The sequence below is a fragment of the Bombina bombina genome, chromosome 2 (genome assembly GCF_027579735.1).
Source record: "Bombina bombina isolate aBomBom1 chromosome 2, aBomBom1.pri, whole genome shotgun sequence".
In the NCBI taxonomy this organism is placed as follows: Eukaryota; Metazoa; Chordata; class Amphibia; order Anura; family Bombinatoridae; genus Bombina; species Bombina bombina.
The window spans coordinates 568714126-568736406 of record NC_069500.1 but is presented as its reverse complement, the minus strand read 5'-3'; the positions used below and the strand labels follow the sequence as shown (position 1 = coordinate 568736406).

General features: G+C 37.4%; 1 protein-coding gene across 1 annotated transcript in view; it reads right to left on the bottom strand.

Moving 5' to 3' along the window:
- The window catches only part of SLC28A3 (solute carrier family 28 member 3), a 194008-nt gene that overhangs the window by 143464 nt on the left and 28263 nt on the right, over nucleotides 1-22281 (bottom strand). The window contains exons 2-4 of the mRNA XM_053700598.1: nucleotides 21682-21768; nucleotides 13096-13163; nucleotides 10522-10613 (exon numbers count right to left, since the gene is read on the bottom strand). Coding sequence (XP_053556573.1) covers nucleotides 10522-10613; nucleotides 13096-13163; nucleotides 21682-21768 — 247 coding nt within the window. The remainder of the gene's footprint in view (nucleotides 1-10521; nucleotides 10614-13095; nucleotides 13164-21681; nucleotides 21769-22281) is intronic.

Genomic DNA, 22281 nt, shown 5'->3' with positions numbered 1-22281 from the left:
TTATACTAACATAATGATTGTGGGTAGCCTTGTCAGCTACAGACTGAAGCCCATATGGGCTCCTCCAAGTAAGGCAACTGGTGGGTAGAGTTTGCTATGGAAAAACAACTGCAGCAAACACACGGCTAGATTTAAAGTTTGGCGGTAGCCGTCAAAACCAGCGTTAGAGGCTCCTAACGCTGGTTTTGGGCTACCGCTGGTATTTAGAGTCAGTCAGGAAAGGGTCTAACGCTCACTTTGCAGCCGCGACTTTTCCATACCGCAGATCCCCCTACGCCATTTGCGTATCCTATCTTTTCAATGGGATCTTTCTAACGCTGGTATTTAGAGTCTTGACTGAAGTGAGCGTTAGAAATCTAACGACAAAACTCCAGCCGCAGAAAAAAGTCAGTAGTTAAGAGCTTTCTGGGCTAACGCTGGTTTATAAAGCTCTTGACTACTGTGCTCTAAAGTACACTAACACTCATAAACTACCTATGTACCCCTAAACCGAGGTCCCCCCACATTGCCGCCACTCTATTAAAATTTTTTAACCCCTAATCTGCCGACCGCACACCGCCGCCACCTACGTTATCCCTATGTACCCCTAATCTGCTGCCCCTAATACCGCCGACACCTACATAATATTTATTAACCCCTAATCTGCCGCCCCCAACGTCGCCGCCACCTACCTACAATTATTAACCCCTAATCTGCAGACCGCACACCGCCGCAATTTACGTTATCCCTATGTACCCCTAATCTGCTGCCCCTAACACCGCCGACCCCTATATTATATTTATTAACCCCTAATCTGCCGCCCCCAACGTCGCCTCCACCTACCTACAATAATTAACCATTAATCTACCGACCGGATCTCACCGTTACTCTAATAAATGTATTAACCCCTAAAGCTAAGTCTAACCTTAACACTAACCCCCCCTAAATTAAATATAATTTAAATCTAACAAAATAAATTAACTCTTATTAAATAAATTAATCCTATTTAAAGCTAAATACTTACCTGTAAAATAAACCCTAATATAGCTACAATATAAATAATAATTATATTGTAGCTATTTTAGGATTAATATTTATTTTACAGGTAACTTTGTATTTATTTTAACCAGGTACAATATCTATTAAATAGTCAATAACTATTTAATAGCTACCTAGTTAAAATAATTACAAAATTACCTGTAAAATAAATCCTAACCTAAGTTACAATTAAACCTAACACTACACTAGCAACAAATTAATTAAATAAAATACCTACAATTATCTACAATTAAACCTAACACTACACTATCAATAAATTAATTAAATAAAATACCTACAATTAAATACAATTAAATTAACTAACTAAAGTACAAAAAATAAAAAAGAACTAAGTTACAAAAAATAAAAAAATATTTACAAACATTAGAAAAATATTACAACAATTTTAAACTAATTACACCTACTCTAAGCCCCCTAATAAAATAACAAAGACCCCCAAAATAAAAAAAATGCCCTACCCTATTCTAAAATTAAAATAGAAAAGCTCTTTTACCTTACCAGCCCTTAAAAGGGCCATTTGCGGGGCATGCCCCAAAGAATTCAGCTCTTTTACCTGGAAAAAAAACATACAATACCCCCCCCAACATTACAACCCACCACCCACATACCCCTAATCTAACCCAAACCCCCCTTAAATAAACCTAAAACTAAGCCCCTGAAGATCTTCCTACCTTATCTTCACCACACCGGGTATCAGCGATCTGTCCAGGCTCCGATGTCTTGATCCAAGCCCAAGAGGGGGGCTGAAGACATCCATCCTCCGGCTGAAGTCTTGATCCAAGCGGGCAGAAGAGGACATCCGGACCGGCAAACATCTTCATCCAAGACGCATCTTCTATGTTCTTCCATCCGATGACGGCCGGCTGATCTTCAAGACCTCCAGCGCGGATCCATCCATCTTCACCGACGACTTTCCGACGAATGACGGTTCCTTTAAGGGACGTCATCCAAGATGGCGTCCCTCGAATTCCGATTGTCTGATAGGATTCTATCAGCCAATCGGAATTAAGGTAGGAAAATTCTGAATTTCTGATGGAATCAGCCAATCAGATTCAAGTTCAATCCGATTGGCTGATCCAATCAGCCAATCAGATTGAGATCGCATTCTATTGGCCGTTCTGATCAGCCAATAGAATGCGAGCTCAATCTGATTGGCTGATCGGATCAGCCAATCGGATTGAACTTGAATCTGATTGGCTGATTCCATCAGCCAATCAGAATTTTCCTACCTTAATTCCGATTGGCTGATAGAATCCTATCAGCCAATCGGAATTCGAGGGACATCATCTTGGATGACGTCCCTTAAAGGAACCGGGGGGGGTATTGTATGTTTTTTTTCCAGGCAAAAGAGCAGAATTCTTTGGGGAATGCCCCGCAAATGGCCCTTTTAAGGGCTGGTAAGGTAAAAGAGCTTTTCTATTTTAATTTTAGAATTGGGTAGGGCATTTTTTTTATTTTGGGGTCTTTGTTATTTTATTAGGGGGCTTAGAGTAGGTGTAATTAGTTTAAAATTGTTGTAATATTTTTCTAATGTTTGTAAATATTGTTTTATTTTTTGTAACTTAGTTCTTTTTTATTTTTTATACTTTAGTTAGTTTATTTAATTGTATTTAATTGTAGGTATTTTATTTAATTAATTTATTGATAGTGTAGTGTTAGGTTTAATTGTAGATAATTGTAGGTATTTTATTTAATTAATTTATTGCTAGTGTAGTGTTAGGTTTAATTGTAATTTAGGTTAGGATTTATTTTACAGGTAATTTTGCAATTATTTTAACTAGGTAGCTATTAAATAGTTATTGACTATTTAATAGCTATTGTACCTGGTTAAAATAAATACAAAGTTGCCTGTAAAATAAATATTAATCCTAAAATAGCTACAATATAATTATTATTTATATTGTAGCTATATTAGGGTTTATTTTACAGGTAAGTATTTAGCTTTAAATAGGATTAATTTATTTAATAAGAGTTAATTTATTTCGTTAGATTTAAATTATATTTAACTTAGGGGGGTGTTAGTGTTAGGGTTAGACTTAGCTTTAGAGGTTAATAAATTTATTAGAGTAGCAGTGAGATCCGGTCGGCAGATTAGGGGTTAATTATTGTAGGTAGGTGGAGGCGACGTTGGGGGCGGCAGATTAGGGGTTAATAAATATAATATAGGGGTCGGCGGTGTTAGGGGCAGCAGATTAGGGGTACATAGGGATAACGTAGGTTGCGGCGGTGTACGGAGCGGCAGATTAGGGGTTAGAAATAATATGCAGGGGTCAGCGATAGCGGGGGCAGCAGATTAGGGGTTAATACATATAATATAGGGGTCAGCGGTGTTAGGGGCAGCAGATTAGGGGTACATAGGGATAACGTAGGTTGCGGCGGTGTACGGAGCGGCAGATTAGGGGTTAATAATAATATGCAGGGGTCAGCGATAGCAGGGGCAGCAGATCAAGGGTTAATAAGTGTAAGGTTAGGGGTGTTTAGACTCGGGGTTCATGTTAGGGTGTTAGGTGCAGACTTAGGAAGTGTTTCCCCATAGGAAACAATGGGGCTGCGTTAGGAGCTTAACGCTGCTTTTTTGCAGGTGTTAGGTTTTATTCAGCTCAAACTGCCCCATTGTTTTCTATGGGGGAATCGTGCACGAGCACGTTTTTTAAGCTGGCCGCGTCCGTAAGCAACGCTGGTATTTAGAGTTGCAGTGGCGGTAAATATGCTCTACGCTCCCTTTTTTGGAGCCTAACGCAGCCATTCTGTGAACTCTAAATACCAGCGGTATTTAAAAGGTGCGGGGGAAAAAAAGCATGCGTAGCTAACGCACCCCTTTGGCCGCAGAACTCTAAATCTAGCCAACAATGTTTTAAAATGTTTAAACTTTGCTAAAACATAAGTTGTTCTCACATCCTATGTAATATCGTATTTTTTTTGTTTGATATAAATAAAACTTTATTAAAAAAAAACGATGACAGAAATTGTCTCTTGTGTATATGAAAGACAAGCAGTTAAATATGCTTATATAGTTACTTCTATGAAACAAGGTTACTGGCTGATAGGGCAACTCCCCCCAAAAAGTTTGTTTTTTCAGACCATGAATATACATTTTTCAAAAAACAAACACAGAGATTACGAGTTTTGCAGTAACAAGGATGCGTTGCTAACGAGCCTTTTTTTTTCACCGCTCACTTAAGACAACGCTGGTATTACAGGTTTTTTTAAACCCAGCGTTAACCACAAAAAGGTGAGCGTAGAGCAAAATTTAGCTCCACATCTCACCTCAATACCAGCGTTGCTTACGGTAGTGGTGAGCAGGTAAAACGTGCTCATGCACGATTTCCCTATAGGAATCAATGGGGCAGAATCGGCTGAAAAAAAAAACCTAACACCTGCAAAAAAGCAGCGTTCAGCTTCTAACGCAGCCCCATTGATTCCTATGGGGAAATAAAAGTTATGTCTACACCTAACATGAACCCGAGTCTAAACACCCCTAATCTTACACTTATAAACCCCTAATCTACCGCCCCCGACATCGTCGACACCTGCATAATATTATTAACCCCTAATCTGCCGCTCCGGACACCGCCGCCACCTACATTATCCCTATGAACCCCTAATCGCCGAACCCTAAATTTTATTTATTAACCCCTAATCTGCCGCCCCATCGTTGCTGCTACTATATTACATTTATTAACCCCTAAACCTAAGTCTAAACATAAGTCTAACAACCCGTAACTTAAATATAATATAAATAAAATGAAATAAAATTACTAAAATTAAATAAATTAATCCTATTTAAAACTAAATACTTAACTATAAAATAAACCATAAACTAGCTACAATATAACTAATAGTTACATTGTATCTATCTTAGGGTTTATTTTTATTTTACAGGCAACTTTGTATTTATTTTAACTAGGTACAATAGTTATTAAATAGTTATTAACTATTTAAAAACTTCCTAGTTAAAATAAGTACAAATCTACCTGTAAAATAAACCCTAACCTAAGTTACAATTACACCTAACACTATACTATCATTAAATTAATTACATAAACTAACTACAATTAAATACAATTAAATTAAATAAAATAAAGTACAAAAAAACACTAAATTACAGAAAATAAAAAAATAATTACAAGAATTTTAAACAAATTACACCTAATCTAATCCCCCTAATAAAATAAAAAAGCCCCCCCAAAATAATAAAATTCCCTACCCTATACTAAATTACAAATAACCCTTAAAAGGGCCTTTTGCGGGGCATTGCCCCAAAGTAATCAGCTCTTTTACCTGTTAAAAAAAAAGACAATACCCCCCCAACATTAAAACCCACCACCCACACACCCAACCCTACTCTAAAACCCACCCAAGCCCCCCTTAATAAAACCTAACACTACCCCCGTGAAGATCACCCTACCTTGAGCCGTCTTCACCCAGCCGGGCACAAGTGGTCCTCCAGAGGGGCATCATTTAAAGGAACCTTCATTCGTCGGGAGTTGTCGGAAGAAGAGAATGTTCCACGTCAGCTGGCTTCAAGATGGACCTGCTCCGCTCCGGATGGATGAAGATAGAAGATGCCACCTGGATGAAGCCTTCTGCCCATCTGGAAGTCCTCTTCTGCCCGGATCGGATGAAGACTTCTGCCCCTCTGGAGGACCACTTGTGCCCGGCTGGGTGAAGACGGCTCAAGGTAGGGTGATCTTCAAAGGGGTAGTGTTTGGTTTTATTAAGGGGGAATTGGGTGGGTTTTAGAGTAGGGTTGGGTGTGGGTGGTGGGTTTTAATGTTGGGGGGTATTGTCTTTTTTTTTTTTTACAGGTAAACGAGCTGATTACTTTGGGGCAATGCCTTGCAAAAGGCCCTTTCAAGGAGTATTTGTAATTTAGTATAGGGTAGGGAATTTTATTATTTTGGGGGGCTTTTTTATTTTATTAGGGGGATTAGATTAGGTGTAATTAGTTTAAAATACTTGTAATTTTTTTTTTCTGTAATTTAGTGTTTTTGTTTTTTTTTTGTACTTTAATTTATTTAATTTAATTGTATTTAATTGTAGCTAGTTTAGGTAATTAATTTAATGATAGTGTAGTGTTAGGTGTAATTGTAATTTAGGTTAGGATTTATTTTACAGGTAAATTTGTCTTTATTTTAACTAGGTAGTTGTTAAATAGTTAACAACTATTTAATAACTATTGTACCTAGTTAAAATAAATACAAAGTTGCCTGTAAAATAAAAATAAACCCTGAGATAGATACAAATGTAACTATTAGTTATATTGTAGCTATCTTAGGGTTTATTTTACAGGTATTTAGTTTTAAATAGGATTAATTTATTTAATTGTAGTAATTTTTTTTCATTTTATTTAAATTATATTTAAGTTAGGGGGGTGTTAGACTTAGGTTTAGAGTTAGGTTTAGGGGTTAATAAATTTAATATAGTAGTGGCGATGTTGGGGGCGGAAGATTAGGGGTTAATAAATGTAGGTAGGTGTCAGCGATGTTAGGGACGGCAGATTAGGGGTGGAGTGCGGCAGTTTAGGGGTTAATATATTTATTAAAGTGGCGGCGATGTCCAGTCGGCAGATTAGGGGTTAAAAACGTTATTAAAGTGTTTCCGATGTGGGGAGCCCTCGGTTTAGGGGTTAATAGGTAGTTTATGGGTGTTAGTGTACTTTTTAGCACTTCAGTTAAGAGTTTTATGTCACAGCGTTAGCACATAAAACTCTTAACTACTGACTTTTAAATGTGGTAGGAGTCTTGACAGGAGAGGGTCTACCGCTCACTTCTTCCAAGACTCGTAATACCGGCATTAGGAAAATCCCATTGAAAAGATAGGATACGCAATTGACGTAAGGGGATTTGCGGTAAGCTCGAGTTGCAGAAGAAAAGTGAGCGGTACACCTGTACCTGTCAGACTTGTAATACCAGCGGGCGTTAAAAAGCAGCGTTGGGACCTCTCAACACTGCTTTTAAAGGCTGACGCAAGACTCGTAATCTAGCCGAAAGTAATGCAATAAACGTTGAAACATTATGTTTTAGCTGAAACAGAAAACTCTTTTCACTATGTCCCTTTAAAAAATTTTTTTAATAATGTTGGAATTTAAAGAAACACACTTTTATCTTAGAAAAACTAACGAGAAAAAAAAAAATATTTTTAAAGGATGAACCAAATCCCCACACCCCCATCCCTAGTCTAAACGCTATATGAATGGCATGGCAGTGCAAACTCATGTAGAAACCATTAGAAATAAAAAGTACTGTTTTTTATGGACTGGAATGACTTTGTATTTGAAAATGGTTTAATACACTTTGGGCTCAATTTATCAAGCTAGGGGGGACAGGGGCGTACATATCCGGGCAGCAATTCGCTGCCAGAATTCAGCATTGCACACGAGCGCTGTAGAAAGAAAGCAGAGGCGCCACAGTGGCCTAGTATTACCAAACCAAATGATGATATACTGTATATGAGACAATGGTATACTCACAAATGTTATGCACCCAATGGTGCTATTGGGGCAGGCTGGAACTTATAATAAAACAGGATTGGGGAGACAGGAGTGCTACAGCTAAAGGTGGATACAAAAATTACTAAATTCAAAATAAATAATCCAGTAATTCCTAAATACTGAGTGTTAATATCTAAATATTGAATGAGAGGTATATACCTACAATTAGAACAAAACAATACCAAATTAATGAAAATAAATGGTGGGAATAATCGGATATGTAGAAAGTGACTTGTGCCAAAATTTAATCACACATAAAACCAACACAATCAATAAACACTATGGAAATCTAATTAAAAAACGGACGTCTCCGTTAGCTTAAAAATATAGGTTGCCACCACATCAGAAATCTATGAAATCAAGCCTATGGTCCGTTGGCTTAGTCTGTTCAATATCAAACTGGTTATGCAGGGAATCTAGAATGGAAGATAAACAAGGGGCGCCAACATAGTGTGAATCGTTCAAACAACAAATATAAAAGTGATGTGCAAAAAACTACTCACAAGGAAAGTGGCACCTTAAATGAATAAGGTGCGATAAAGCAGGCTGACATTCAAATTCCAGCAGTCAGTACGCTGGAGGTCTCACCCAGAGGACCTGTGGAATCCAGATAGGCGTCTAGAAAGTAGCACCCACGTTTTTTAGGGCCAATGGCCGGACCAGGTGAGCTGCAAGCTGATAGGTGTTCTCCTGCTGCACTCACGCCACCGAGACTTTTCTCCAAAAACGACAGTGTCAGTGTATGAAAGGTTCCGTGGTAAAAGTCCTGTTTCAAAAACAAGTGGATCGTGGAAAGAAGCAAAAATACCGGGTCGTGGTATAAAACAAACAGTATTTATTTTGCAACGCGTTTCTCAGTCTATTCCAGACCGTTTCATCAGGCTATCTGTGATATCTGATTATTTCAATGTATCACTAATATTATACACAAATTGTCCTGAGCACTTGTTTTACACACAATTTATTTTCGTCATTATTATAAATTATAAAAAAAATTTTACACATACCAAACACTGTGCTGTTTATATAAAAATATTTTTTTTTTTTTTTTTTTTTTTTTTTAATGCATACGGGTACAAACCCAATCATAAAGTGGTAGGTCCCACTTTGATAACCTGTGTTCCAAGCGCATCCTCTTAAGTTTTTTCCTCCTCAGGAATTTCTTTTTATATGGTTATGCAGGGAAGAAGTTCCAAAAGTAAATTGTTTGCTGGCAAACGCAGGCTTACCCCCAGGCTGTATACACTCTGTGTCTACCGTGAGTGAGATTACAACCATAGCAGGATGACGTCACTTTTGTAGGCGCTGTCTCAGATCGGCCATCTGATTGGTCCTGATTGCGATCAGCTTGAGAAAATAGTGAATGGATTCGCAATACAAAGTATCTGCCCTTAGGTGCCCGACAGCATGCAGGGTACTTATGTAGAAGAGACACTCTGTTAGGACTTCTCAACCAATTCAAAGAGTGCCAGCAAAAGAGAATGCTTGTTTTTGCAGAATCGGCTAAGCTTGTTAGCAATTATCCCAGTCCTTATATTCAAAGTCTGTGATTAACAAATTAAAATCACAGCGTTTTCCAAAGGGGATATATGTAGCTCCAGCTACAGACAAATAAACAGTACTTTCAAGTTACAACACATCAACGCTTTTCTCCCTATGCAGGGCTTTTTCAAGCCTTGGTTTTATGTGTGATTAAATTTTGGCACAAGTCACTTTCTACATATCCGATTATTCCCACCATTTATTTTAATTCATTTGGTGTTGTTTTGTTCTACTTGTAGGTATATACCTCTCATTCAATATTTAGATATTAACACTCAGTATTTAGGAATTACTGGATTATTTATTTTGAATTTAGTAATTTTTGTATCCACCTTTAGCTGTAGCGCTCCTGTCTCCCCAATCCTGTTTTATTATATGCTATAACCTATGTGAGAGACTCATAGGTTTTTTCAAGAGCTTGGTGGTCTCACCCTGCGCTCATTATATACTCCTTTTTTTTCAGGCTGGAACTTCCCAGTAGTCCAGCTCACTGATTCAAACCGACTGTAGTGCAGGCCCGGAATTTACAGAGGATCACAACCAACTCCTATGTAGGGATAAAAAGCAAACAGCCATGGCCCAGTACAGTCGGCTTGAATCAGTGAGCTGGACTACTGGGAAGTTCCAGCCTGCCCCAATAGCACCATTGGGTGCATCACATTTGTGAGTATACCATTGTCTCATATATATCATCATTTGGTTTGGTCGTACTAGGCCATTGTGGCACCTTTCTTTCTACAGATCACCGTTCATCAGGATTTGACCGTCCTTTGACAGAGAGCTGTCTGTGTTTTGTATTACAGGTATATGGACCTTTTGTATGTTTTGTATCTGTTTATGTAGTTATGTTTTAGTATTAGCTAGGAAGCGCCCCCTAAGGGATTTTGTGCTTTGGTGCATTTATCTCATCTTGTTTACATGAGCGCTGTTTTGCACTTGCGTGCAACACCACCCCCTGCCCGCGAATGATTGACAGTGCGAATGAGACCAGTGAGATTGAAATTCTCTACCTAAGAGGTGGAGAAGGGGTTAGGAAGCAGTGGTCTGATTACCTATGCTTGATAAATACTGACTGCAGGTTCTCTTGTAAGAACCTGCAGTCATTAGGGGGGGGGGGGGGCGAATGGCTTGATAAATTGAGACATTTGTAACTTTATAATGCTATCATTTCTCTAAAAAAAAAAAAATGACATTAGTAGATAGCATCCCATATGTTACATATATTTTTTTTCACAGAGGGGCACAATTTAAAAATAAAAAGCTTATGTTCACTTACATCAGAGTTGTGTGTTTTTAAATAAATAAATAATGCGAGCATCTATGAATCTAGCCCATTGGGTTTGCTTATAACCTTTAGCAAGGGGAATTCACCAAAGCATAAAATTATCTTTTCTGAAATGAAACTGTGGAATGATTCAATTAAACAGCAGGTATATTTCCATACCTACCTGCTATCAGTATGCCGTAGATTACATATCGGATTATGGTTTTATGCTTTTTGAAGAAGGTACACACTGCGTCATATTTCTTTGCAATCCAACTATAGAATGAAATACCATAAAAACAACAAAAAAGAATCTATTATATACCACTATGAATGCATCTCTGTTAACATAACAAATTAAAAAAGTTAATCAAAGAATAATTTGACAAAAGTATAATAGAGTCATATAAATTATGTTTTCCTTTTTCTTATATGCAGATTATCTTTGTTTTCAGATAACAGATGTGGTTGGCTACCATAATTATATTCTGATACATGGATTTATGATTGCCCTGTTTTAACCTAACTTTAAAAGTCACACTTTATTTAAAGGACAGTCTAGTCAAAATTAAACATTCATGATTCAGATAGGGCATACCATTTTATACAACTTTCCAATTTACTTTTATCATCAAATTTGCTTTGTTCTCGTGGTACTATTTGTTGGAACTAAACCTAGGTTTGCTTATATGTTAATTTCTAAGCCCTTGAAGGCTGCTTCTTATCTCAGTGCATTTTACAGTTTTTCACAGTTAGGCAGCACTAGTTCATGTGTACCATATAGATAAAGCATACAAAATAGGAAATTACAGAGATTCATCAGGCTTTGAGAGTTAAAAGTTCAGCATTTATGGCACAGTTGCAGTATAACAGTACATCACCATCATAGTAGCATATCCAACACGTTTCCTGCCCATTACAGCACGTCATCAGGGATATAGATAACATTGTGCTCACTCATGTGGAGTTATTTAGGAGTCAGCACTAATTGGCTAAAATGCATGTCTGTCAAAAGAACTGAAATAAGGGGGCAGTCTGCAGAGAATTAGATACAAGGTATCCAAACAACAAAAGTTCTAAGCATTGCCGAATTTATAAAAATGTACAAACTTTATTTCTATTGTTAACATTAGCAACGATCCAGCTCACAGAGTAAATGGTCAGACCAACAGGTAATGAAGGTCGCTAGCGATAACCAGACACATAGAGATCTGTGAATAATGTTTAAAGGGACATGCCACCCACATTTTTTCTTTTTTGATTTAGAAAGAGAATGCAATTTTAAACATATTTCTAATTTACTTATATTATCTCATTTGTTTTATTCTCTTGATATTCTTTGATGAAAAGCATATCTAGATATGCTCACTAGCTGCTGATTGGTTGCTGCACATAGAAGCCTCGTGTGATTGGCTCACCATGTGCATTGCTTTTTCTTCAACTAAGGATATTTAAAAAATTAAGCAAAATAGATAATGGAAGTAAATTGTAATGTTGTTTAAATTTCTATTCTCTATCTGAATCATGAAAGAAAGATTTTGGGTTTAGTGGCCCTTTAAGCAGCAATGTCTAGGTGACTGGCAGGAAGGAGACAATCATTGCTCTTTATGTGTTTAACAAAAAAAAAAAGTTTCATCTGTGCTCCCTGATAAAACATGTAAATTGTCTGCTCTGTCAAAGGCAATAAAACAGCAGTTTTTTTCTTATAAATAAAGACCCATAAAGAGCTGAGACAAAGAAACATATAGGGGCCGATTTATCAATGTCTGTCCGACATGATACGCTGTCGGCATTTAACATTGCATAAGCAGTTCTGGTGAACTGCTTGTGCAATGCCACCCTCTACAAGGCCGCCGCTTCATAACTGCTGTTGCCGCCAAGCCTGAAGGCTCGCGTGGAAACAGGGACATCAGAGGACATTTGGCCCTTGATAAATTGGCCCCATATACTGCATAGTGAAAGTGAGACTGATAAAGGAGTCTAGTGTTTGAGCTAGAATAGACAGGAAATACAGATGGAATATTAAATAGTTCCCCAGTTACTTCCTTATTAGTTTATTATTTGCTATGATCCTATGTTATTTATACAATTACCTGAATGTTTTTAACATTTATAATCTGCTCTAGAATAGGTTTTTAAAGTCTTTTTTACGACATTCAAATCTGCGCTTTGAACATTTTGCATTCCGCATTATAAGCATCAAAGCATCAAAATATATAATACTTCGTAATGCACATACAATTATTGTTTTTTATACTTTCAAACATTTGGTTCTTTATTGACTCAAAAAACAATTGTAGTTTTATGTTTTTTGTTTTGAAGCTTAAAAGTTAACCAGTTTCATAATTTATATCAGAACATTGTATTACATTTAATATTTTAATCAAACATTTTAGAAAGCAACATTATTCTGGGCGTCAGTTACTTTTATTAAGAAGTTGTCATAACAAGGGTAAGTGCCTTTGTAAGTGGTGATTGGTGCTATTTATTAGCTAACACATACCTCAGAGATACCTACTGCCCTGAGTTTGTGAGACAGTCCCTTTTATTATACTTCTAGCGTTCTACACAAAGGACAGAGTTTAAGAAGGTAGAAAGGTGATTAATAAATAATAATGATAAACAAAAGTTAGGAATTTTTGCAGCTGATGTTCCCAAGCAGCACAGATATATATCTTTGGGATCAGCTTTTCACATAACAAAATGTTATGATCTAGAATACCTGGTGAGTATTAGTAAACTAACAAGACAGGCTTACCTTTTCTTCTCTGGGTGTACATCGTAAGATCCAGTGTTATTTTTAAGAGCATCATTTTGAAGGTCAAACTATTGAAAAGACAGATATCAGATTTTAAAATGACATTATGAAGCAATACTATTGTATCTATCTATCTATCTATCATCTATCTATCTGTCATCTATCTATTTCTCTCTCTCTCTATCTATATATCTATCTATTTCTATCTCTATCTATCTATCTATCTATCTGTTTGTCTGTCTGTTTATGGTATTCTGATGGCACAATTAGATAAAATGGTTTATAAAAGGTACAGGAATCAAGAGACTGATATGATATTATAGTTTTTTTTTATTACAAATATAGCCATAATGCATCTTCTGTACTACCTGGTTATTATTGTTATTTATTTATTTTTTACATTTTTGTGTTTTGTGTTTGCTAAGTTTATTGATATTGCCACTCAAGCTATACAAAATGTACACTCATATTACACACTTGCCCCTCTCCAACTGCGCAAACATCATGCCGTCAGTTACAGCACTGGCACGCTCAGCAAACACGCTATTTGCAAAAATGCACCCGTACTGCTGAGCATGTCTGGAGCAAAACTCACTCTGAACCTGATTTCATACACTATAAGTTTATTCTTTGTTCATACACTTCTGCCCTTCACTTAGCCAAGCAAACCTACTTCTCTTCTCTCAAATCTACTCTTTCCTAAAACCCTTTTCTCCGCCTTTAACTCTCTCCTCTACCCACCTGCTCCACCACCCCATCTGTCTTTAGTGCTCAAGACCTGGCAGACTACTTTTTAAACAAAACACGTACTATCTGAAGCAAAATCCCAACACCAACCTGCAATATTTCAACAACAGGCCCAGTTACTCCCTCTGCCGCCCTCTGCATCTTCCAACCCTCCCTGTCTTCCACCCTTACTCCTGCTCTTACTCACATCTTCAACCTATCTCTTTCTACCGGATCATTCTCATCTTCTTTCAAACACGCAAATGTCACTCCCATACTCAAAAAACCCTCCCTCGACCCTAATTCTCCTGAAAGCTACCACACCATATCACTGCTTCCACTAACATCAAAACTCCTTGAAAAACTAGTTTACAATCTCCTAATCTATCTTGCTTGACCCCCTGTAATCTGGAGTCTGCCTCAAACACTCAACTGAGACTGCCTTTACCAAGGTTACTAACAATGTTCTATCTGCTAAAAATATTGGCCACTACTCTATACTCATCTTACTTGACCTCTCAGCTGCCTTCAACGCAGTTGACCACCCCCTCCTCCTACAGACCCTTAGCTCTTTTGGCCTCTGTGACACTGCTCTTTCCTGGATTCACTCCAATCTTTCTCACAGGTCCTTTTCTGTGTCATTTGCCGGCAACTCCTCCTCTCCAATGCCTCTGTCTGTTGGAGTACCTCAAGGATCTGTTCTGGGTCCTCTACTCTTCTCCATTTATACTTATTTGCTGGGTAAACTTATTAACAGTTATGGCTTTAAATATCACCTCTATGCTGATAACACCCAGATCTACCCCTCCAGCCCTGCTCTCTCTCCATTTGTCCTTTCTCATGTCAGCGACTGCTTATCTGGTATTTCTTCCTGGATGGCCTCCCACCACCTAAAGATTAGCATGTCCAAGACCGAGCTCCTTCTTATCCCCCCTCAAGCTTTACGCCGGCATTACCATTTCCCCATTGCCCCAAGTCCCCTGCCTCTGAGTTATACTTGACTCAAATCTATACTTCATCCCCCCATATCCAATTGCTTTCTACATCCTGCCGCAATCACCTACGCAATATTTCCAAGATTCGCCCTTTTCTGAGCGCTAACACCACAAAGCAAATAATCCACTCCCTTGTTATTTCCTGACTTGACTACTGCAATAACCTACTTACTGGCCTTGCTCTTTCTCATCTTAAATGCCTCTGCCAGACTGATTCACATTTCCCATCGCTCTTTATCTGCTGCACCTCTCTGCGTGTCCCTTCATTGGCTACCCATTCACAGCAGAATTAAATTAAAAATTCTCACCCTTACATACAAAGCTCTCACCAACACCGCTCCCCTCTACCTATCCTCTCTAATAAACAAGTATACTCCAGCCCGCCCACTAAGATCCAACAATGACCTCCTCCTTGCATCCGTGACTATCACATCTTCTCATGCTAGACTGCAGGACTTCTGTCGGGCAGTACATACTCTCTGGAACACTATCCCTTGTTCTGTCAGGCTTTGCTCTAATCTTTCTTCCTTTAAATGTTCCCTGAAGACTTTTCTGTTCAGAGAAGCTTACCACCCAAATCAATAATAAATTAATTTCACTTACCTAACATTTCCCTAATCTAACTCTGCATTAACATCTTTCTCAATCTTGCAGTCCTCACCTCCTGTTTCTCAAGCTCCTACCCTTCTAGATTGTAAGTTCCCACAGGAATAGGGCCCTCAATTCCTCCTGTATGTGTTTGTAAATTTTGTCCTGTCTCTTACAAGTTTTATATCATTGTTTTATTTAAATGAACTGTATCCATGGACAGTGCTGTGGAATATGTTGGCGCTTCATAAATAAAGTATAATAATAATACTATGTGTTCCTTTCTTTATTTCCTGTTTCACAGTTTCTGCCTCTCTCAGAATACTTTTCACTCTAAGGGCTAGATTTATTATGCTGTTGATGCAGCTTTTTCCTGTTAGCCTTCAGGCTCGCCAGAAACCAAAGTTGAGAAGCAGCAACCGGAAGAGGTGGCGGACAGCAATCATCCCGATTGGCCGCAAATGTGCAGGGGGTGTCAGTAGCTCTTATTCTATTGGCTATTCAAATCAGCCAATAGAATTAAAGTAGCTTGCATCCAATTGGCTGATTTGAATTTGAAGGCTCAAATCAGTCAATAGGAATTCAAGGGACGCCATCTTTAATCGCGTACCTTGAATTCCTATTCAGTGTACGGCGGCTATCGTATGAAGAGGATCCTCCAAGCTTCGGCTCCGGTCTTCAGTTCCGGCCGCCTTCAGTTCCAGCATCGCCGATCTTCAGTTCCAGCATTGCCGGTCTTCAGTTCCAGATGGACGGTCTTCAGCTCCGCGGTCATCGGTCTTCAACTTCTCCGCTCCGCGCCGGCTGGATCCTGGAAGAAGAAGAGGTCGCCGTCTGGAAGAAGACTTCTCCGCCTGGAACAGGACCTTCTCCGCCGGTCTTCAGGACAGGTAAGGAGCACTTGGGGGTTAGACTTAGGTTTTTTAAGGGGGGATTGGGTGGCTTAGAATAGGGGTATGTGGGTGGTGGGTTGTAATGGAGGGGGTTGTTGTTTTTTTACAGGTAAAAGAGCTGATTACTTTGGGGCAATGCCCCACAAAAGGCCCTTTTAAGGGCTGGTAATAGATCTGTTTACTTTTGTAATTTAGATTAGGGTAGGGAAATTTTTTTATTTTGGGGGGCTTTGTTATTTTATTAGGGGGCTTAGAATAGGTGTAATTAGCTTAAAAACCTTGTAATCTTTTTTTATTTTTTGTAATTTAGTGTTTGTTTTTTGTAATTTAGTTTAGTGTATTTAATTGTATTTTAGTTTAGATATTTGTAGTTTATTTAATTTATTGATCGTGTAGGTGTATTTGTAACTTAGGTTAGGATTTATTTTACAGGTAAATTGGTAATTATTTTAACTAGGTAGCTATTAAAAAGTTATTAACTATTTAATAGCTATTGTACCTAGTTAAAATAAATGCCAAGTTACCTGTAAAATAAATATAAACCCTAAAATAGCTACAATGTAATTATTAATTATATTGTAGCTATCTTAGGGTTTATTTTATAGGTAAGCATTTAGTTTTAAATATGAATAATTTAGTTAATATTATTAATATTATTTAGATTTATTTTAATAATAATTAAGTTAGTGGTGTTAGAGTTAGATAGGGTTAATATAGTTAATATATATAATATAATAACTATATTAACTATATTAACCCTAATATAATTAGGGTTAATATAGCTAATATAGGTGGTGGCGGTGTAGGGGGATTAGATTAGGGGTTAATACATTTATTATAGGTGGCGGCGGTGTAGGGGGATTAGATTAGGGGTTAATATATTTAATATAGGTGGTGGCGGTGTAGGTGGATTAGATTACATTACAGGCAAAAAAGCTGATTACTTTGTGACAATACCCCGCAAAAAGCCCTTTTAAGGGCTGGTAAAAGAGCTGGTTACTTTGGGGCAATGCCCCGCAAAAGGCCCTTTTAAGGGCTGACAATAGAGCTGTTTACTTTGGGGTAATGCCACGCAAAAGGCCCTTTTCAGGGCTATTTGTAGAGTTAGACTTAGGTTTAGTGGTAGGGATATTTTAGTATTTTAGGGGTTAATAAATTTAATATAGGTGGCGGCGGTATAGGGGGATTAGATTAGGGGTTAATAATTTTAATATAGGTGGCGGCTGTGTAGGGGGATTAGATTAGGGTGTAATATAGATGATGTAGCTGGTGGCGGTGTAGGGGGGTCAGCTTAGGGTATAATATAGTTTAAATAGATGGCGGTGGTGTAGGGGGGTCAGATTAGGGGTAATATAGATAATGTAGCTGGCGGAGGGTCCGGGAGCGGCGGTTTAGGGGTTAATACATTTATTGTTAGGAGTGAGAGGGGGGATTGCAGATAGAGGGGTATACGTGTCGGGCTATGTTTGGGAGGCGTGTTAGACAGTAACAGGTGATTTAATAACTTAGTCAGGTTTTTAAGCGGCGGCAGTTTCTAAAGTGCCGTAAGTCACTGGCAACTCCAGAAATTTGTACTTACGCAGATTTCTGGACATCGCTGGTTTGTCAGACTTACGGCACTTTAGCATCTGACTGCGCCGTATATAAGATAGCTCGAGTTGCGAGCTGAAACTATGGGCGGCGCAGGTTTTCACGCTTGCGCCGAAACCTGCGCCGTATATCAGATTGCGGCCCTGATGTTTTGTTCAGAGATTGCCTCTCAATTTCTCTCAGTCTCTCAGGGGCTAACTGTAGCTATCTGCCTGGATATCTTTCTCTCATCCTTGCGTTATCAGTGGGCAAAATTCATGAAAAGTCCCCTCCAGCCTCTCCATCCTCCTGTTACTTCAAGCGTCACCAGTTCCTATAATGTTGTATTTTTATGTTAATATTCTCCTGGGGGTGCAAACTATTTAACCAAATTGAAAGAGGTACATACAATTGTATTTATAAAAAATTGATTTAGATAAATACAAAGCTTAATAAATACAAAACTTTCCAATTTGCTGCTTTTATCAAATGTACTTCTTATTTTTGGTATCCCTCATAGAGGGAAATTTAGATGCAGCAGGAAGCACTGAGTGACAGCAAGGAAACCTGTGCATAGTTCTGTCTTCTTTCTTTACTACTGCACTCACTGTTTGGATGTCTCCTGTCTAAACATAGATGAGCTTGAGATTGCATATTCAATCTGAATCAGTTGGTTGTGAGTTTTATTAAAAAAAAGATGGCAAAACTTTAAAAAAAAAAAAAACAGCAATATTTTGTGCCTTTAAATAAGGATAAAAAACTTGAATACATTTATCTACATTTTAAAATAATTTACTTTGTTTAATTTATAATCTACATAAATAACTTTTCTAGTAAAACTAGGTAGGCTCATAAGAGCTCAGGAGTGTGCACGTGTCTTTAGTACTCTATGATAGCAGTGTTTTGCAACACAATCGGCCAGATTACGAGTTTTGCATTGTGAGCTAAGCGGTGCTACCGTGCAGTTTTTTTTATCACCGCTCACTTACCTGCAGTGCTGGTATTACGGGTTTTTACAAACCTGGCGTTAAAAAGGCAAGAAGTGAGCGTAGAGCAAAATTGAGCTCCATACCGCACTTCAATACCAGCGCTGCTTAAGTGAGTGGTCAGCTGGTTGTACGTGCTTGTGCACGATTTCCCCATAGACCTCAATGTGGAGAGCCGCCTGAGAAAAAGTCTAACACCTGCAAAAAAGCAGCGTAAATCTGAGTAACGCAGTCCCATTGATTCCTATGGGGAAATAAAAGTTATGTTTACACCTAACACCCTAACATGAACCCCGAGTCTAAACACCCCTAATCTTACACTTATTAACCCGTAATCTGCCGCCCCCGACATCGCCGCCACCTGCATTATACTTATTAACCCCTAATCTGCCGCTCCGGACATCGCCGGCACCTACATTAGATTTATTAACCCCTAATCTGCTGCCCCCAACGTCGCCGCCACCTACATTATATTTATTAACCCCTAATCTACTGCCCCCAATGTCACCGCAACCTACCTACACTTATTAACCCCTAATCTGCCACCCCCAACGTCGCAGCCACTATTCTAAATTTATTAACCCCTAAACCTAAGTTTAACCCTAACCCTAACACCCCCTAACTTAAATATAATTTAAATAAATCTAAATAAAACCTACAATTATTATCTAAATTATTCCTATTTCTAAATTACTTACCTATAAAAATACTATAACTTTTTTTTGATAGGGCTATTAGATTAGGTGTAATTAGTTTAAATATCTTGTAATTTGTTTTTTATTTTCGGTAATTCAGTGTTTTTTTTGGTGATTTAGCTAATTTAATTTAGTTAATTTTATTTAATGTAGGTAATTGATTTAATTGTAGTGTAGTGTTAGGTGTTAACTTAGGTTAGGTTTTATTTTACAGTTAAATTTGTCTTTATTTTAGCTAGGTAGTTATTAAATAGATAATAACTATTTAATAACTATTCTATCTAGTTAAAATAAATACAAACTTGCCTGTAAAATAAAAATAAACCCTAAGCTAGATACAATGCAACTATTAGTTATATTGTAGCTAGCTTAGGGCTTATTTTATAGGTAAGTATTTAGTTTTAAATAGGAATAATTTAGATACTAATTGTAGGTTTAATTTAGATTTATTTAAATTATATTTAAGTTAGGGGGTTTTAGGGTTAGGGTTAGACTTAGGTTTAGGGGTTCATAAATTTAAAATAGTGGCTGCGACGTTGGGGGCGGCAGATTAGTGGTTAATAAATATAATGTAGGTGGCGGCGATGTCCGGAGCGGCAGAATAGGGGTTAATAAGTATAATGTAGGTCGCGTCGATGTTAGGGGCGGCAGATTAGGGGTTAATAATATTTAACTAGTGTTTGTGAGGTGGGAGTGCGGCGGTTTAGGGGTTAATATGTTTATTTGAGTGGCGGCGATGTCCGGAGCGGCAGATTAGGGGTTAAAAATGTTATTATAGTGTTTGCAATGCGGGAGGGCCTTGGTTTAGGGGTTAATAGGTAGTTTATGGGTTAGTGTACTTTTTAGCACTTTAGTTATGAGTTTTATGCTACAGCGTTGTAGTGTAAAATTCATAACTACTGACTTTAGAATGCGTTAGGAATCTTGTCGGTATAGGCTGTACCGCTCACTTTTTGGCCTCCCAACACAAACTCGTAATATCAGCGCTATGGAAGTCCCATAGAAAAAAGACTTTACGAACTTTACGTAAGTTGGTTTGCGGTAAGGCCAAAGAAGTGTGCGGTGCCCATAAACCTGCAAGACTCGTAATACCAGTGGTAGTGAAAAAGCAGCGTTAGGACCTGTTAACGCTGCTTTTTCAGCTTAACGCAAGACTCGTAATCTAGCCGTGTAGCTTTGTTATACAATGTTGCAGAACACTGCTGCTATAAAGTACTAAAGACACGTGCACACTCCTGAGTTCTTATGAGCCTACCTAGTTCTACTCTTCAAAAAAAAGATACAAAAGAAGAAGAAGAAAATGTGATAACAGAAGTAAATTGGAAAGTTGTTTAAAAGTGCGTACTCTATCCGAATCATAAAAGTTTAATTTTGACTTCACCGTCCCTTTAAATGTGTTTTCTTGCATGAAGTATTATTTTTTTTTTTAAAAATACAAAAAAACTAAATTCTAAAGTAAAATTTGAATTACTTTTTTTAACTTAATTTAATGAGAGTTTTGTTCAGTTATTGATTTTTTTTATTTAGCATGTATTCCTTTTTTTGTATTGCAGTTTATATGGAAATACACACAACAAAAATGTTCAATTAATATTATTTGCTATGATAAAAAGTAAATAATAATTCAAAGCTGAGCAAAGCCAACCAACATTAGACCTTCCTTTTGGCTTCATTGAATCTACACCACCATCTCCCTTCTCCCTCACACATGGGCACTTTTGCGTCTTTCTTTGTTATCAATAAAAAGAACACATGTCTATCTATCTATCTATCTATCTATCTATCTATCATCTATCTAACTGTCTGTCTGTCAGACTGACTTTCTGTCTGTCTATCTATCTATCTATCTATCTATCTATCTATCTATCTATCTGTCTGACTTTCTGTCTGTCTGTCTATCTATCTATCTATCTATCTATCTATCTGTCTGACTTTCTGTCTGTCTGTCTATCTATCTATCTATCTATCTATCTATCTATCTATCCTGTATGTAAATGTAATGTATATACTGTATATATATATATATATATATATATATATATATATAGATAGAGATCTATAAATATATAGACATGGATATAAATTATACGGTTTACTTTAATAGCAGAGATGATAGAAGCCTCACTGTTCTTACCTGATTAATAATAACTGCATCTCCATTATTATGGCTCTTGTCCGTTAAGTCGTTTTGAATTTGTTCTGGGATTGTGAAATCATCATTCTGCAGGAAAACAAAAATATTGGTTCAAGAGTATATATTGCTTAAATTAAATATTGATTTTATAATAAATCAAAGGCTAAGGTTTATATCAGCTTATTGACATATTTGAAAGAAACAAGGTGTGACAGAGAGTGTCATGCAAGATTTAAAAAAATTACTACATTTAGCACTTTTGTGTTACTCATAAATTGCATATCCTGCTTAAAACGCGTGACTCATTATCCATGAGATAGCATGATTCCACATTAATATAATTAAATCATAGCAGCAATTTCCTTTTAGTGAGGTCCCCTTCTACACTATTTCCACTTGGTCACTTTGTATATCCAATCAGAAAAGGTACTGAGTGATATATAGGCTTTTATGATTGTCCATTGCCAATATTCAAGCCAAAAGTTTGTGGCCTGGAGGCCCAGCACCAGAAGGAAAATGATATGTTCCTGGCAAAAATATAGAATTGTTTAGAAATATATTTCTAGTTGTGAGGTAACCAAAATTAGCCAGAGATAAGAA